This window comes from Pristis pectinata, chromosome 14, assembly GCF_009764475.1.
Source record: "Pristis pectinata isolate sPriPec2 chromosome 14, sPriPec2.1.pri, whole genome shotgun sequence".
NCBI lineage: Eukaryota > Metazoa > Chordata > Chondrichthyes > Rhinopristiformes > Pristidae > Pristis > Pristis pectinata.
Window position 1 is genome coordinate 31,379,593 of NC_067418.1, and position 18,935 is coordinate 31,398,527.

The 18,935-nt window shown below is 40.4% G+C and overlaps 1 protein-coding gene across 8 annotated transcripts in view; it reads right to left on the bottom strand.

The window, feature by feature from the left end:
* Positions 1–18,935, bottom strand: part of plekha7b (pleckstrin homology domain containing, family A member 7b) — a 349,242-nt gene that overhangs the window by 101,613 nt on the left and 228,694 nt on the right. For 7 of the 8 annotated variants that reach the window (XM_052029063.1, XM_052029064.1, XM_052029062.1 and 4 more), the window contains 3 exons: positions 6,501–6,605; positions 3,409–3,481; positions 1,701–1,801 (listed from right to left, as the gene is read on the bottom strand). In XM_052029063.1, coding sequence (XP_051885023.1) covers positions 1,701–1,801; positions 3,409–3,481; positions 6,501–6,605 — 279 coding nt within the window. Of the gene's footprint in view, positions 1–1,700; positions 1,802–3,408; positions 3,482–6,500; positions 6,606–6,700; positions 6,754–18,935 lie in introns of those variants that run through there. The other variant, XM_052029067.1, reaches the window with a different exon arrangement.

An 18,935-nucleotide genomic window follows, 5' to 3' on the forward strand; every position in this document is an offset into this window, starting at 1 on the left:
ATAGTTTCAGAAATTCACTCTGAAACATGGATTGCCACAAATATAACACAATAGGAATGATGTTTTAGCTTGGATTAATACCATCACTTCTGGGAAATAAGACAGCAATTCAAAAAAATCTCAGACTATTGTCCTTATAAGAGCTCTTTGAAACTGCAGATTTTGCTACTGACAAGCAACAACCCACCAGTACCATGCCAGAGTTGAATGTTGATAAATCTGTGCTCACTATTGCCATCCCCCAATGTTCTAAGGTGACAGACCCACGCCCACAAGTATCAGTGTTGTAGAGTGACAGATTACACGAATACCTGTGCCTCCACTACTACAGCCTCTGTTAGTTTCACAGCAAAATCAGTGGGCCATGTCAGAGTAATACAGGCCAATCAATACTCTTTTCATAATCAGGAAGTACCATAGCATATCATGTCAATGGCAATTCCTCAAATTATCTTAAATCAGATTTGAGCTCCAGTGCAAATTAAGATTAAAAATTATTCCTGGGCAAGTAGAGAACCATTGGCAGTGTTAGCCTTGGGTGTAAGGACATATGCCTCCACTGGGTTCTCTGGACCCATGCATCAAAAGACCTCAGCTTAAATCTATTAAGGCCGATGCAAGGATTACTGCATAGAATTCAGAGCCTGAGAAACCCTCATAACTAATTTTGACCATCTGAGAAGTGGGAGAAATCAAAGAATTTTGTGGGTTTAATCACCAAATCTGTTTTTCACTTTAGATCATATGGTCTTGGTTAAGGGGCAAAGATTATATATTGTGATATGCAAGTTACCACAGGAGTGGCCAGAAGGGCATTTTCTCATCTGTAAAAACTCACATCTCTCTTCAAACACCAGCAAGTACATAAAAAGGCTATTACCTAAGAATACAGCTTCAAGCCACTGGATTAATTTATTAGCAGTAACATTAGTGCATTAAATATTTCATTTGAGACATCCATTCAACATTGTAAAAGGTGGATTCCATGGCTCCTTAAGGAAAAGGAATGTAATAAGGCAATTAGGTTAACCAAGATATTCTCATTGGGCTAATCTCTAAACATGTTGTGCTTAATTACGATTGTACAAATACAAAGAGGTCAGTGGTTATAAGCTCAAAGAAGGACCAATGACGCTAGCCCAATGAAAAAGCCAAGGAGAAATGGAGAAGGTACCAATTCAACCCTGGTTTCAGAATATACCTAAGCATATTGAAAACTATTAGCACTGAGTTGAGTTGTCTGTTAGCACTGAGTAATCAATCAAAAATAAACAGTAACAGAAAAGTAACTGTATTTAACTTCCCAACACTTTAACAGCTTCGTTATTTCCAATCACTACTTAGAGATGCCTTATACCCAGGAGATGATTTAATCCAAATAGTACGGTTTGCTTTATTTGATAATGGCTACAGTTTAAATAAAACTGAGGTCATAGCCGCGATGGTATGCCTTACTTTGACCCATAGACAGATGACTGGTAAGTTTCTGAAGTGATTAAACAAAACAACACAGAGCAGCTTCACACCGCTGACTGATCAATCAGAGTAAAACTCTCATTAACTAAAATCCATTGGCATCAAGTTCTGGTGCAAGTGCCAGATGACCTCTACCCTTAACCCTATCAGTGGGTTTGGGGACATGGTAAGATCCTTATTAAACACTCAGTTTTATAATCTCTATTTATTATTAAGTCCCCTACCTTAAAAGCATATTTGCGACTTATGTGATCATCAGGTTCAACAGGTGAGATAACGTAACTAGGCAAAGGAATGCTGCCCAACACAGTCTCTTCTCTGCTATCTGTGTAACATAAAACAAATTACATTGTTATTTTTATTTACTTCAAATACTCGCACTTCAGTTTGCAGGATGAAAAATATTCACCAATGCTAACAAAACGTGACAGCACAAGATTCTTATCGAGGAAAGTTTTCATCAAGCCACAAATATTGTTTACTTTCCCACCGATTAGCTTCTGATAATCTAAAGTTAGTGTCACATCCTGAAACATATAATCAAATGCCAATCAAGTAATGAAGTCAAGGCTAAACAGAATTTTGCTGCCAGACACATATGGATTGGACAGTTGAAAGCATTTTCCATTGAAAGCACTAGATAAGTAACCAATTGCAATTTTTTTAACATTATTAGTGTAGTATGTTTTTTATTCTTCAGTTCAAGAGATTGTGGGGGGCCACAACAAGGATAACAGAAAATATGAGTCATCCCTTCAGCAATTTCTGTTCATAGAAACAGGCATTCAAATATAATAATACAATTCATAATATAAAAATAAAATGAATTGTGGGGTTTATTTGCAGTATCCACTCTCTGCAATTATCTTTTTCCTCTACCAACACACACACTTCAGAATACATTCCTGATGTCATTCCTATGCTCATAAGAAGACAGGAGTAAAATGTTTTCAGCCATTTTGGTTGTAGTGCTAAAGGAAAACACTTCAGACCCAAAGCAGGGTTTTTCTCAAAATGAATATCAACCTCTTTTTAATGAAGAGTTACTGAATAAAGTAGCACCAGCATTCTTTCCCCTACCAATCCCTCAAATCAACTGGACAGGGTGTGTGCAGATGACCTGATTAATTCTAAAAATGATCAGGATCTATTTTTTTATAAACTGTAAGATTTCTGGTCAGCAGAGACATCGTGGGCTGAGGGGTCTGTTTCTGTTATGTTCCATGACATATAAACCTCTGGCACAAAGAGTGATGCTTGTGGCTGTCAAGAGTGCCATTCTTTTTTGGATAAGGTGGAGATGAAAGATCCTATCTGTCATGTTCAGATTGTCACATTTTCTACACTGCAAAATTGACTACAGTTCAGAAGTAGTTACTTACTCACTGTGACAACATGAGGCTGCTACTTAGCCCAACAGGTCATTGCTGGCTTTGAAAAGAGTAGTCCCAATCTCCCTTCAATTCTGTGCAGCCCTGGAATTTATTTTCTCTCAGTTGCCCATCCACTCTCCCTTGATTCTTTTGCTAGTTAATACACTAAACGAGGAATTTACAGTGGTCAATTAACCACCCAGGACAGACTTGAGATGCGAATAAAAACCCTGCAGAAACTTACACAATCACAGGAAGAACGTGCAAATTCCACACGGACAGCACCCAAGGTCAGGGTCAAATCTGGGTCCCTAAAGATGTGAGACAACACCTTGCTGCCCATTGGCTTTAAAATGCAGTGAGATGAATCACAGCTATAAGCAAAGCTGGGTAAATGCAAGTTTGCCAATCTTTCACTGTACACCGAATTTGATTATTGCAGTCACAGAGACTAATCAGCATATATTAAACATTGGATTCAACAGTGACGGCTGGTTTCTATCTTTTGTTTATCCAACATAGCAATAGAAAAGTTTTTTTTAAATGAGTTGTTACTCACCCTTGTAATAGAACAGGCAATATTCTGAAAGTGCAAACCACCGCCGTTTCCACAGTCTCATTCCAGAACTGTCCTACAACCGCAAACAGATGGTAATCCATCATCAAAGTGGCTTTCGTGAAAACAAGCATGTTGACAGCTGATATAGTACAACAGAACAGAGACAACAGAAACAGCTGGAACTTAAATGCTGTAAAATGTAATTCAGCGCCTAGATTGGACAAATCTTGCAAAACAGCTGTGAGTGACATGGATCACAAGAATCTTAAAATATGCAATGAAGAGATGCATCAGGGAGAACACGTACAGATTACCTGTTGAAATACAACACAAAAATTAAGCTGACAATATAAAGCTGCAAGAAAGGCTGATGGATTTGTTTTCCTAGTATTTCCTATCATATTCAAAATGGAAATGATAATATTGCCATCGACTTCATCCTATCTCCAACTTTCAGTACAAAAGTGAATCTTATGTGGTTACTGTATTATGCTCCTACTGCTGTATCAGTTTTCTTTCTAATTTTATTTACAGCATGGTAACAGGCCCTTTCGGCCCAACGAGTCCGCGCCGCCCATTTTAAACCCCAAATTAACCTACCCGTACGTCTTTAGAATGTGGGAAGAAACCAGAGCACCCGGAGGAACCCACGCAGACATGGGAGAACGTACAAGCTCCTTACAGACAGCGACAGGAATCGAACCCCGATCGCTGGCGCTGTAATAGCGTCGCGCTAACCGCTACGCTACCGTGCCACCCCAGTTCCAGGACAGTTTCAGATATCATAAAATAATCAATGTAAAATACAATCTTTAAGAATGCAAGCAAATTGATAACCAGAACACAAATTATGTCCTTGTAGTAGGGCTGATACACTTCAATAGCAGTGTACAAAAGTCTAATCAAAGACTGTTTATTGTATTAACATCCTATATATTTCTCACAAGTGTCCAAAACTAAGTATCCTAGCAGAAAAATACACAGTGATTTAAAAATCACATTTTTCTATCCAAGTTATCGTGCCTTTCATCCTGATGTGAACATCGATGTTTTAAAGTTGTTACTGGAGCCAGAGTCCAAATCTTGCTCAATACATCATTTATTTGCTTCATACACTATCATGTGGCTTGTACACAATAGATTAAATAGTTACGTTTTGTACATATTTAACCATGCACTTTGTCAATCCAGGACCTTCAATGGAACAGATGGGTCAGTCACAGGGATTTAACTGCCAAAATAACAGTGCTGCTAATCATAATTTCTATTATGCATGCAAAAATCACACAAATTTGTAGGGGATGATAGCAAGATCCGTGCTTGAACTGTGCACCACTAGCTCAATTCCCCCCGAGTTAGTGTTCTGTAACACATGCAGATTAATCAGGCAAAATCATGCCTACAGGGAGCTGGGGGCTCCTTAGTCAATTGCCATCTGCCAACTCTTCAATAATCAGTGCGTGTCAGATTTCCACAAACGTCTGTTGAAATGTTGAAGTCCAAAATGAGCTCCAGGTCTGATGCCTGTAGGAGTCTGGATGTACTTTCCATCTAGCCCCTTGGCCATATGCTATAACAGCAATTATGATTAGCAGCATTGTTACTTTGGCTGGCAAAAAAAAATCTTGTTGTTCATTTGAATGAAATCATCAATCATGTGGGAAAAGTGCAGGAAGTGTTTGTTATTTTAATATTTTCACTAAGTTCTTAGCAATTTATGTGTGTTACCTTTTATTTTTAATTATTATTTACATCCAATAGTTATTATCTGACTATTTAAAAAGTTTTCAAAAGCATTTGACTGCAAGGTGGCTGAGGCTCAGTCACTCATCACTGTGACCTAAGTGGGATTAGGAAGCCAAAACGATTCTAACCACACATCTCCACCAGATCAGTACAGGTGTGTTCTTTGAAGTGAATTTGACATACACCGAGACAGACATCAAGTGCTGCTGGAAGGTCATCAACTTAGTGAAGGACGTCCTTTGGTCTGCCCAAAACTTGTTGGTCTTCCGGCACAGTGAGATGTCTGTAAGGGAATGCTACAGACTGGCACAGTCCAGGCTGCAGGAGTACGTGCTGAGGGATGTACTGAAGCTCGGTGCAGCCAATGCTAAGGCTCTGTGGGGAAGGACCACAGTCTAGGCTCCTTCCACTACCGCACACGGAGGGGCTGAGTAGGGTGGGGAAGCCCCTCAAACAATGAAAGATGTATCAACTCAAGGTGCCACATATGGTGCTATGCTTGTTTGTGTGTTCTTTTTTTCTCAAGTTTTACATTACTGAATGTAACAACCATGAATTTTAAGCTTTTGTATTTTGCACTGTTCTTCCTTTGTATTTTGTTTTATTATGAATAAAGTTTATTTTTGAAATTAAAAAAAATCTTCCGAAGTGAAGAGGAAATTTCCAGTTTTAACTAGGCTTTTACAGCCTCCCAAAGCATCCCTTGATTGTTTTGTGGGCCTGGCAAAGTTGTCTTCAGCTTCTCTCAAGTAAGGAAATTTTTTTTTAATTTTCCTTTTATCTCTTCCAGGTAATTTCATAGTCGCATGTAAATGGTGTCATATGTGAAATGTTTCTGGAGTCTGAAAATCTGAACTATGCCTTTTGTACGTGATCAATTCCATGTTAACAGATGTCTACAGATTCTTTCAGGATCGTACAGCAAAATCCTGTGTATGTGCAAAACTCCTACCAATTGAACTTCAATTTTTCGCTAATACACAAAGATCATAGCTTCATGAACATCACAATGTAAATTCAGATCTTCAAACAACCTTTACGACTGTGATTTCAATGCAAAATGGCTAGCAATCATGCTGAATGTTTCCTCTTAAATAAATGCCTTCAAACATTGGATGGTCATTATCAAGTCTTGTGCAAGAAGATTTTAATTTCTCTTCCCATAGAGACACATGAACAAACTTTTGAAGTTCAGTATCAGGTCACTACAAACACATCTGTGTCTATACACATTGCAGTTAACCAAATGACATTAGGAGAAAAGGAGAAAAATTGAGCATTTACAATCACTCTACATCTTTCATCTGTAGTTCAAACATGAGTTGCAATAAAAGTGCAAGTTTTACCTGTTTGTAAAGCCATCCTCTCACTACCACCGGTGCATTTGGATTCCTCTTAATTGATTGCTCCCTCTTTCCAAAGTTATGGACTTTTCCGCTTGGTTTTAAAACCTGATCATAAATAAACACATCTGCATTAAGATAACAAATGTCTTAAGTGCTAGGTCAATCCTTTACTTTAAATAGTATGCATTAGAACTTGTGACCTTCCATTAAGATTTAGGCCTGTAGGATTATCACAAATGAAGAAACATGAAACTTAATAGCCAACTTTAAGAGCAAGGTTTCAGTTTTACCTCAACTCATTCCAAGTCCAGCAATTCTAAATGGTTCAAACTCCAAATTAATATTAACATCTCACTTATTAAATGCACCACAATCACAAATTTCTCCTCAGCTGATGTAATAAGTGACTAATACTTTGAATAGACAATCAAGCTTACTTAAACATTTCTTAAAATAACATTCCTCTCAGAACATTGCTGTTGCTGACAAGAACATCTCAGCAATTTTCTTCATCTTATGTACTTTATCGACGTCCCATCTGCTTCACTCGTGTCTAGACTTACCAATGAGGTTCACTCTTAACTTCAGTTCAGGAATAATTTGGATTATGCAATAGATGCTAGCATTTCTAGCAACATCCAATGAATTAATAAATATAAATTATCAAGTGTTTGCAGTGCATTAAAATACCTAACAAAGATCCGTCCACTATGCCCCAAGAATTCCCACTTTATAACAACACTCTCTATGCAATGTGGAATTTCCCATTTTCTGCACCAGTAACTTCAATTTGGGAGAGACTGCAATCTGATGTCAACTCGATGTTGTGCAAACAATTCTTAACTAATCATCATTAAGCAAAGAAGCTGCAGATGCTGGAAATATTCAGCATGTTTGGCAGTGGCTGTGAAGAGAGGAACAGAATGTTTCTTGCTGATAACCTTTCACCTAAAGTAAGCACAGAAAGATATTAAATATGTTTTGGGTTGCAGAGGGGGAGAGAGAAATGAGAATATCTGATAGGGTGAAGACCAAGAGAGACTGAATCACACAAGTGGTAGTGGTGCCAGCTGAGACGGCTGAGATGGATTGTTAATTGTAGATGGTCTGATTGGAGGAAATTAAATAGGTGGAGGTGAATGGGGAAAAAGGGAAGGAAACATTTCCGAAACGGAGAAATCCAGAACACTGCTGGCCAGTTCTGATGCAAATTGGGTTGGTTGGTTATTTGATGTGTTGAATGGAATATCAAGTCCTGAGGGCTATAATGCTCCCAGTCAAAAGAACTGCAGTTCCTCAATCTTGTCTTTGGGCTCTTAAAGCCCAAAGCAGAGGTCAGAGTAGAAACAAGACATGTGACCAAAAGCTCAGGTTAACCTCTGCAGATTGAATGATGCTTTGCCATTGAAGGAGGCAGAAATTACAGAGGATGGTCCATTGAATATGGTGGCTTGTGGACTGGAAGGTGACTACAACAGAAAGGCTAACCTTAGTTGACAGGAGAAGTAAAGGATAGTTTTTCCCTAACCCTTGCCTTCCACCACATACATCCAAAAGATATTTGGATAAGTAACATGGATAGGAGGGGTTTAGAGGGATATGGGCCAACCATAGGCAAGTGGGACTAGCTTGGTGGGTACCATGGTCAATATGGACAAGTTGGACCAAAGGGCCTGTTTCCATGCTGCATTACTCTATGACATAAGCCACATTCAACAATCATCTTGAGTAATTTATGCCAACTTCAATGAGATGCCACCATTGGCCTTACATTCCCCTCCACACCCTTTTCCCAGTATTATGAAAGACCATTCCCTCCACAACTCCTTGGTTCACTCTTCCAAATCCAACATCCAATTCCCTTTTCACATCACCTTCCCATACATTTGCAGTAGATGCAACAGCTGTCTTTTTTTTTTACTTCTTCCCTTCCCACCATTCAGGGACCCAATCATGTCCTGCATGTGTACTTTCATTCACAATACTCAATTTGATGCTCATGGCATGGTCTCTGCTATATTGGAGAAACCAAATGTAGACTGGATGTCTGCCTTGCAAGGAGGATCCTGAGTTTTGTGTTGCGTGTCACTTGAATTCTCCATCCCACTCCTGCCTCTGTCTTTGGCCACTTACACTGTTCCAATTAAGCCCAACCATAGCTTGAGGAACAGCAGCTCATCCTCTGTCTAGATACATCACAGCTCTCAGGACATGGCATTAAGTTTAACAATTTCAGATATCCAGCCTTTCCAGTTTATTTCGCAAGTGGCTGGCTCTAATGGAAGGTTATCAGCTTGGTGATATTAAAGTGGTCTTCCACGCTTCATACATTTCCTGACCTGCGGAGCATTCCTAGCAACTACAGAGTTCGAGATCTCCAAATTTTTGGCCCTCTATTCTCATTCACCGTCTATTTATATCTCCCTCAGATAGATCATGTATAATAAATAAGCCTTCACCACCCATCCTCAGCTAGCACCACTACCAGTCTCCCATCTATCGTGGACATTCCTTTCATTCTGTCCACCCCTTCCCCTTCTTTTCAACCTAAACATGCTTATTTTCTAATTCAGTCTAACAGTGTTGGTAAGTCATCAACCCAACCCCTTTCCTCTCCCCACAGATGCTGCCTGACCTGCTGAATATTTCCAGAATTTTCTCATTTTGTTTCACAATTGACCATGATCATCCTAACTTAATTTGTTTCTGATCCTTCCTCCTTGAAACTTTTGTTTAAATTTTGGCACAGAAGTTTAACATTTTTTGAAAAAAAAATCCTCTGCCTGATATTTTAATGGATAGAACATATTGTTTATAACAAACCATTTAGTGCCTCCGTTAAATAATGATGGAATTTCGTGTGTTAAGTGATGAGCTAAAATTCAATATATCAAATGTCAAAGCATCAAGAGGCAAGAATGGTTTGCTCTGCAACTTACTTCATACCATCGGACTACTTTTGTTCCTTATTCTTATTTCAAGTACATTGAAATCAAGCACACCAAAAATAATAGATACACATCCCACCTCTTTACATGAGAGATGACTGTACTAACTGAACACCAGAAAGAGATGAAAATGTTCCGAGTGAAGTCAATCCTAGGGTTGTTTCAATATCAACGTTATTAATTAATAAAAAGTTATAAACCTGGCTCTTACTGGGCACACTTAGTATTCAACGCACCTGCACTTCCAGCACAGTCAACAATACACAGGCCTCTTTTTAAATATTTAATGGCTTTATATAAGCATATAGCATTTCTACCAAAGAACAAAATGAGAATCTCAAATAGCCAGGTACTTTGTGATCAATGAACCAAACTGAAATAACTAAACAGATTTACAGACTTTATGTACACAAACTGGATTTACCATGACTATGCTCATGAGGAAACAACACCTCATCCATCATTTTATCTAATTATGTATATTTCAGCTCTCTTCCCTTTTTCATGCTCTAGCTCCACCATTCTACTCTTTCACATTGTAAATAAAAATAAAAACTGCAGATGCTGGGTAATCTGAAATAAAAGCAGGAAATGTTGGAAACACTCAGGACCTGTTTCTATGCTATATGACTCTAAGATCAAGAGGACTAGATCAGGAGATGAGCTCTCTCAGGAGGATGAGAGCCGTGTTGGTGAGCAGTGGGAAATGGGCAGGCACGGTAGTGTAGCGGTTAGCATAACGCTATTATGGTGCCAGCGACCCGGGTTCAATTCCTGCCGCCGTCTGTAAGGAGTTTGTACGTTCTCCTCATGTCTGCGCAGGTTTCCTTTGGGTACTCTGGTTTCCTCCCACATTCCAAAGATATACGAGTTAGGAAGTTGTGGGCGTGCTATGTTGGCGCCGGAAGCGTGGCGACACTTGCAGGCTGCCCCCAGAACACTCTACGCAAAAGATGTATTTCACTGTGTGTTTTGATGTACATGCGACTAATAAAAATATCTTAAATGGGGAATGGGACAGCGTAACTGAAACAGAAATACTTAGCAGGTCAGGCAGCATCTGTGGAAAGAGAATCAGTTGATATCAGAGACCCATGATCAGAACTGTGAAGGAATTACCAACACTGACAAAACAGCATAATCTGACCTTAACTGCAACTCCAACTACTATATGAACTCATTGGGTCTTGACTTTTCAGAGATACTGATGACACAAGAGACTGCAAATGCTGGAATAAAACTTTACTTACACAGCATGGTAACCAGCTCTTCCAGCCCAAGGAGCCCTCACCGCCCAACTACACCCATGTTAACTGACTAACCCGTACTTCTTCGGAATGTAGGAGGAAACCAGAGCACCCGGAGGAAACCCACGTAGTCATGGGGAGAACATACAAGCTCCTTACAGACAGTGGCAGGAATTGAACACTGATCGCTGGCGCTGTAATAGCGTTACACTAACCACTACGCTGCCGTGCTGCCCATATCTGAAGCAACAGTCTGCTGGACAGACTCAGTGGGTTGAGCAGTATCTGTGGGGCGGGGAGGCATTGTCAGCAATTCAGGTCAAAACGCTGCTTCAATCCTGAGACACTCCTCCTCCTCCCCCAACAGATGCTGCTCAACCCACCAAGTTCCTCCAGTAGATTGTTTGCTGCTTTCAGAGATATTCCTTTTGTTCTACCCATCCTTCCCCCACCTTCTCTGCTACCGAAATCTACTTCCCGCTCTTTTTCAGTGCTGATGAAGAGTCTTGGACCTGAAACCATTTCTCTTTCCACGTATGCTGGATATACTCATCAGGTCAGACACCAAGTCCCATCTATATCAATCCCAAACACCAACACTGAATTCATGCATTTCTACATTCATGCATTTCTGAATTTATCCTCAGTAAATTGGATGGAATTCTTCCTTTTGAAATAAAAACTAGGCAGAACAAAAGTTTTACTGCCACAAAAGCTACAATTTTCTAGCTAAATCTGGAAGTAAGAGTTTTGATGAAGCAGCAGCTTTACATAATCAGATAGTGTGGGAGGTTTACTATCAGTTGTGCTGCTCTCCAATAAAAGTTGCTGAATTTAGTACCACACCCCAAGCTTTATCCCCATAAACTTGCAAACAGATCCGCTTCAAGCGCATACCCAAATGCCATTTTAAAGATTAGAGTGAATCAGTTTCCACCACCCTCTCAGGTGATACTTGGTAGATTTACACACTCCACATGTTGGGGAAAAATATCTTAGTCTTTAGCTCTTTTAACAATCATTTTAAAATCCATAATTTCTAACCATTACCTCACATGCTTCTATGAACATGTACTACAATTATAATGTAGGAAGTCCAGCAGCCAAATTACACATCACAAGCTCCAAGGAAGAGGAATGCAATAGATAGATAATGCCTGGAACACCAAGATAATTCCCATAACCCACTTGAACAATTTCATGGGATACTTTTCATTCTCAATGACTGCAGGAAGGGCCTTGGTTTAGTGTACTATCCAAAATATATTACCTACAACAATGGAGCACAGGTTCGGTACAATACTGGAGTGTCAACCCAGAATTATGCAGTCAAGTCTCTGGAACTAAACTTGAACTCACAATCTTCAGTCGAGGGACAAGAGCCCTTCCAACTGTGTCATGAGTGACCTCTTCAGCCATCATCTCAAATGTTTAGTGCTCGACTTGCACCACCCAATGCTGATGGGTAAGATTTGGCGCAAGTACAAGCAAAATTTAGCCTGGCAAAGAAAAATATGGCACAGGGTACAAAAGGATGCTTTTCACCCCTATTCACAATCATGAATGCAGTTTACATGAATTTCAATGGGGTTCTCTGACTGCAAGGATACAGGTCAGCTTAAAATGCCAATCCAAATGTAAATGACTGAAACCTGCTAGAAGTTAATTTTGACTCCTTACTATCCCACCTTGGATTGAACCGAATAGATATTTCTCCGAAATTAGAAACTTAATTAAACCCTCAGTTTTCTCTTCCGGGTCACTATTTGTGCACTGCTGCATGAAAGCTTCCATTTGCAGTAGACTGCGCAGAATTCGATCTGGAACAACACTGATATTCTGTGCAGTCAATGAGGCTTCTCAAAGACTGAAATGTACTTCACTATGAATCACTAACTTCAGTGGAGAAGAAAACAAATAGAAAAACATTGCTGCACTTTCTGATTACCCTTGACCTCCACAGACTTCAGTTCATTTGTATTCTGTAGAATACACATTATCCCTTCCACTTATAAAAACAATAATCCACACAGGAACCAGAACAATCAGACAAACACCAAATCACAAGCAAACCATCTGCACAACTTCACTGGATAACATCACAAAGTTTACACCATCTATGAAATTAGGTCACAAATTGCATCAATATAAGTTTGCTCAAAATCTCCAGATTGAATGATATCTTTTCAAAAATTAGCTCAGAAATTATTAAGTGCATCTTAATAAAAATATTATTGATCCACCTCCTGAATTGCATTTTGGCAACTTTTTCGTGGTAGAAATTCCTATGTCCAGATTCACAATGGGCTTTGTCTCCTTGCTTTAATTTCACCAGCTGACCACAGGGTGGCTGTGCATTCAATCCACAAACATTTTCAAATAACTGAGAAGCAAATGACTGCAGATATAGAACCATAGAACAATACAGGCCCTTCAGCCCACCATGTTGTGCTGCCCTTCAAACCACACCTAAGACTATCTAACCCCTTCTTCCCACATATCCCTCTAACTTAAATTCCTCCATATGCTTATCTAACAATCTCTTGAACTTGTCCAATGTATCAGCCTCCAACCACCACCCCAGGCAGCACATTCCATGCACCAACCACTCTCTGGGTGAAAAACCTCCCTCTAACATCATCCTTGAACTTCCCACCCAATACCATAAAGCCACGTCCTCTTGTTTTGAGCATTGGTGCCCTGGGAAAGAGGCACTGGCTGTCCACTCTATCTATTCCTCTCAATATTTTGTATACCTCTATCATGTCTCCCCCCATCCTCCTTCTCTCCAATGAGAACAGCCTTAGCTCCTTTAATCTCACCCCATAATCCATACTCTCCAATCCAGGCAGCATCCTGGTAAATCTCCTCTGCACCCTTTCCAACGCCTCCACATCCTTCCTATAATGAGGCGACTAGAACTGGACACAGTACTCTAAGTGCGGTCTAACCAGAGTTTTGTAAAGCTGCATCATTACTTCGCAGCTCTTAAATTCGATCCCCCGATTTATGAAAGCTAACATCCCATAAGCTTTCTTAGCTACCCTATCCACCTGCGAGGCAACTTTCAGTGATCTGTGGATATGAACCCCCAGATCCCTCTGCTCCTCTACACTGTCCAGAATCCTGCCATTTACCTTGTACTCCGCCTTGGAGTTTGTCCTTCCAAAGTGTACCACCTCACACTTCTCTGGATTGACCTCCATCTGCCACTTCTCAGCCCAGCTCTGCATCCTATCAATATCCCTCTGCAAGCTTCTACAGCCCTCCACACTATCCACAACACCACCGATCTTTGTGTCATCTGCAAACTTGCTAACCCACCCTTCCACCCCCTCATCCAAGTCATTAATAAATATCACAAAAAGCAGAGGTCCCAGAACCGATCCCTGCAGGACATCACTAGTCACAGCCCTCCAATCTGAATGCACTCCCTCCACCACAACCCTCTGCTTTCTACAGGCAAGCCAATTTTGAATCCACACGACCAAGCTTCCCCGGATCCCTTGGCCTCTGACCTTCTGAAGAAGCCTACCATGCGGAACCTTGTCAAACAACTCACTAAAATCCATGTAGACCACATCCACTGCACTGCCCTCATCAATCTTCCTCGTCACCTCCTCAAAGAACCCTATCGGGCTTGTGAGGCAAGATCTTCCCTTCACAAAACCATGCTGGCTGTCCCTAATCAGTCCATGTTTCTCCAAGTGCTTATAGATCCTATCTCTTAGAATTCTTTCCAACAGCTTACCCACCACAGACGTAAGGCTCACCAGTCTGTAATCTGTAATTCCCTGGACTATCCCTACTACCTTTTTTGATTAAGGGGACAAGATTCACCACCCTTCAATCCTCCGGTACCATCCCTGTTGACAAGGACTCAAAGATCCTAACCAACAGTTCAGCAATCTCCTCCCTCGCCTCACGAAGCAGCCTGGGGAATATTCCATCAGGCCCCGGGGACTTATCCATCCTAATATTTTCTAACAACTCCATCACATCCTCTCTCTTAATATCTACATACTCCAGAACATTACCCTCACCTACACTGTTCTCAGCATCATCAAGACCCCTCTCCTTGGTGAATACTGGTATTCATTGAGAACCTCACCCACTTCCACAGCTTCCAGGCACATCCTCCCACCTTTGTCTTTAATCGGACCTACCTTTACCCTAGCCATCCTTCTGCTCTTTACGTAGGAGAAAAAAGCCTTGGGATTCTCCTTAACCCTGCTTGACAAAGCCTTTTCATGTCCCCTTCTCTCTCTCCTCAGCCCTTTCTTAAGTTCCTTCCTTGCTACTCTATATTCCTCATGAGCCCTATCTGATCCTTGCTGCGTACACCTTATATATGCTATCCTCTTCTTCCTAACTAGTTGTTCCACCTCTCTCGTCACCCACGGTTCCTTCACCTGTTACGGACTCAGTGAAAGTCCCTTTAAGATAGAGAGTGTGTGTGTATGTGTGTGTGGGGCGTGCTTACGTCAATAGAAGATAAAGGACGTAATGACGTTGTTGAAGAAGTAAGAAGAAGAAGGAGAGAGAGAGAGAAGGGAGAGAGACACCAGCCTGCTTGTTTTCTCTATCGATGGATGAGAAACAGTGTTTGCCACTGAAATCCATGTATGGAAGTTGGAAGTAATCCGGTGGAGTTCACTTTGTTGCTGACCTGTAGAAGGAAACAGGTATTTGTGTGTGGACGACCACGGTTCGGATGCTTTTCGGGGTGAGGAAGTCACTACCGAGTAAACACTGAAGTGTCGTTTGGGTTCCATCGTGGAACATTTGGATTTCGTATTTACTCTCTCTATGTTTTTCTACATCTACATCTTATCTTCAGACAACGGTGGTTGTTGAAGAAGCCCTTGCTCATGTTTCACCTTATGGCTTGCGGAACTGAACTTTAAGAACCATTCAGGAACTGGGAGTTTTGGACTTTGTCACACACACACACGAAGAGTTTAGTTTTGGGGTTAACGTTCGAGGTTTAACATTCTTGAATTCTAACATACTAACATTTTTACTTTTATTTTACGTATTATCATAAGTAGTGATTAATAAAATAGTTTTTAACACTAAATCATGCTCAGTGTGTTTCTTTTGTTGCTGGTTCGTGACAAGAATCTGTCCAAACAAACTTTACTCCCTTCTTCTGAAGATTAGTTAGGGGAAGAGCAATATCAGCAAAATTTTTACAAAATTTTCGGTAATATCCAACCATTCCCAAAAATCTTCTAACAGTCCTCGTACCTGTGGGAGGATCTTATATGGATCTTATATGTAGATGGGGATTATGATATTATTAGACATTCTACTTCAAATTGGGAGGTAATCAAAAAGGAAAAGATGAAAAGAGGCCAGGGCTGGAGAAACCTGTTGAGCGTACTTGTTATTACTGTAGGAAACCTGGCCACGTGATATCTAATTGTGCCCTTTTGAAGAAAAAGAAGGAAGCTGGGCCCAATGCTTGCTTTCAGGCAATTAAAAATCAAAAAGGTTCAGGAGATGCTGTTAAAGATCAGTCCTTGCAAGAGGGAAAAGCGGAAAAGTTGGAGGAGGTGAGAAAGGAATTCCGTTCGTATGTATCAGAGGGTTTTGTTTCACTGAATGATGAGTCACCCCAGGTGCCAGTATGAATGGTATGAATGGTATTCATACCATTCCTTCTCTGCCTCACCGGGACAAATTTATCCAACATCCTGCAAAAGATCCCTGAACATCGACCACATCTCCATAGTACATTTCCCTTCAAAAATGTCACCCCAATTTACCCTCCCAAGTTCTCGCCTTATAGCCTCATAATTCGCCTTCCCCCAATTAAATATATTCCCGTCCTCTTTGCTCCTATCCCTGTCCATGACGATTCTAAAGGTTATGGAGCAATGGTCACTGCCCCCCAAATGCTCACTCACCGATAGATCTGTCACCTGACCCGGTTCACTACCTAAAACTAGATCTAATATGGCATTCCCTCTAGTTGGCCTGTCAACATACTGCGTCAGGAATCCATCCTGGACACACTTAACAAACTGCGCCCCGTCTAAACCCTTGGCACTAAGTAGGTGCCAATCAATATTTGGATAGTTGAAGTCTCCCATCATAATAACCCTGTTATTTTTGCATCTCTCCAAAAACTGCCTCCCAATCTGCTCCTCAGTATCCCTACTGCTACCGGGGGGCCTATAGAATACTCCCAGAAGGGTAACTGCCCCTTTCTTATTCCTAACTTCATCCTAAATATCATACATCTGAAATAAAAACTGAATGCTGGAAATGTCCTGCAGGTCAGGTAAAATGATGAATGCAGACAGGTTACTCACCTTGGTCGGAGAATCAAGAACAAGCAGAATCTCAAGTTAAGAGATCCAGATAAAGATCAAGAGGACATGTTCAACTTGGAGGGCTGTGAATTGTTGGAATTCTGTATCCAAGGGTTATCGATACTCAGTCATTCCACACAAACACATTTTTTAAATAAAGGGGCAGTGGAGAAACAGTTGGATCAGACAGGTAAGTGAATATGAGAAGCAAAACTGGAACTGGAGGAGGCCAACTGGCTTCTTGAGTCTGCTGCACCATTAAGATCATGGTTGATCCAGTCTTGTCCTCAACATCATTTCCCGGTTTCTTCTTCATACCTTGCATTGAATATACTCATTGACTCAATGCCCTCAATGCAGGCAGATAGTGAAACACTCTTCCCCTTAACACAACTGTCTATAACTAGAAAGCATGCGTTTACGGTAAGAGGTGGGAACTTAAAAGGAGAATTGAGGAAGTTTTTTTTCCACCAGAGGGTAGATGAAATCTGAAATGCACTGCCTGAGGAAAAGGGGAGGCGTTTAACATCAGCTCTCAACGTTCCAGGAATGAGATGAGCACTTGACTTGCCATGACATTGAAGGCCGCAGGTGCTTAAAATAGGTTTAGTATGGTCAACATGGGAACAACTGCCTCCACAGTTCTCCAGAATAGAGAATTCCAAAGATTCACAAACCTTAGAAGAAATTCCCCCTCAGATCCAACTTGGATGGGTGACTGCTTATTCTGAAACTCTGCCCCCTAGTTCTAGGGATATCTCCATATCCCCCACTTAGAGAAACTTCCTTGCAGTACCACCCTGTCAATACTCCTCTGAATTCTACACGTATCAATAAGATTACTGCTCATCCTTCTATTCTCCATTGTGTGGAGGGCCAACCTGCTTAACCATTCTTGATCCTAGGAATCAATCAAGTAAATCTTCTCCGCACTGGCTCTAATGCAAGTACATCCCTCCCTAAATGCAGGGACCAAAACTGTACAAAGTACTCCAGGTGCAGTCTCACCAGTGCCCTCTGAAGATCAGCTATTAATGGTTAACAAGGCTCAAAGAGCAAGTAGGTCTACTCCTGCTCCCATTTGTCATCATCTTACATGCAAGAAACCTCATTACCATTTTACAAAAAGCAGCTTAGAACCCATCAGTATTGCTAGTATCTGATTATCACAAATACTAATTGTATTTGATTAATGTAAGACTCAAGTTTAAGTAGGTGCTTATATGGAAAATTTATTAGGTTTACACCAAGAAACATTAATCAAAAGTTGTATCATTAGATTACTCTTAAAACAGTGAAGCTAATATTATGCTGATGTCTTTTAGTTTTCCATAATAGAAGTACAGATTCTGCTGCAGATTGCTCTGAACTAAGGGAATTCAGCAACAGTACAGACACACATAAATGAACATAAAAAAATGAAATCCAATAATAAATTAGAAATTATGACAGATGTCATAAGCTAAGCTTCATTACACCTTAAAATAGACTCACGGTTGCCAGGCTGCCTACCAATTATAATAATAGTCAGAATACAGATAACATCAATAGACTGCAAACTATAGGTCTTCATGCTTTTGCTCTAATCTAAAGGGAGATTGGTGAAAGAGAATCTATAAACACAGAAGGGGTTGAGATTTTCTGAATACAGCTACAGAACACAAGACAATTCAAAATATATCAAGGAAAAACAGTCAAATAATGCCAAACCAAGAGACAAGCTTAAATCAGAGAAATTGAGTTACATAAAACAAGGGATCGTGTAATCTAATTCAATATCAAATATGCATTCAGTTTATAAAAGGCCATTAACAACCTCCCTTTTGCTGCATTCTTCTCTCATTTGGATCTCCTAATTATAACGACATGCTTTTCAGGTTGCCCAATCTGGATGCAAATATTGTTTCATGGACTCAAGTG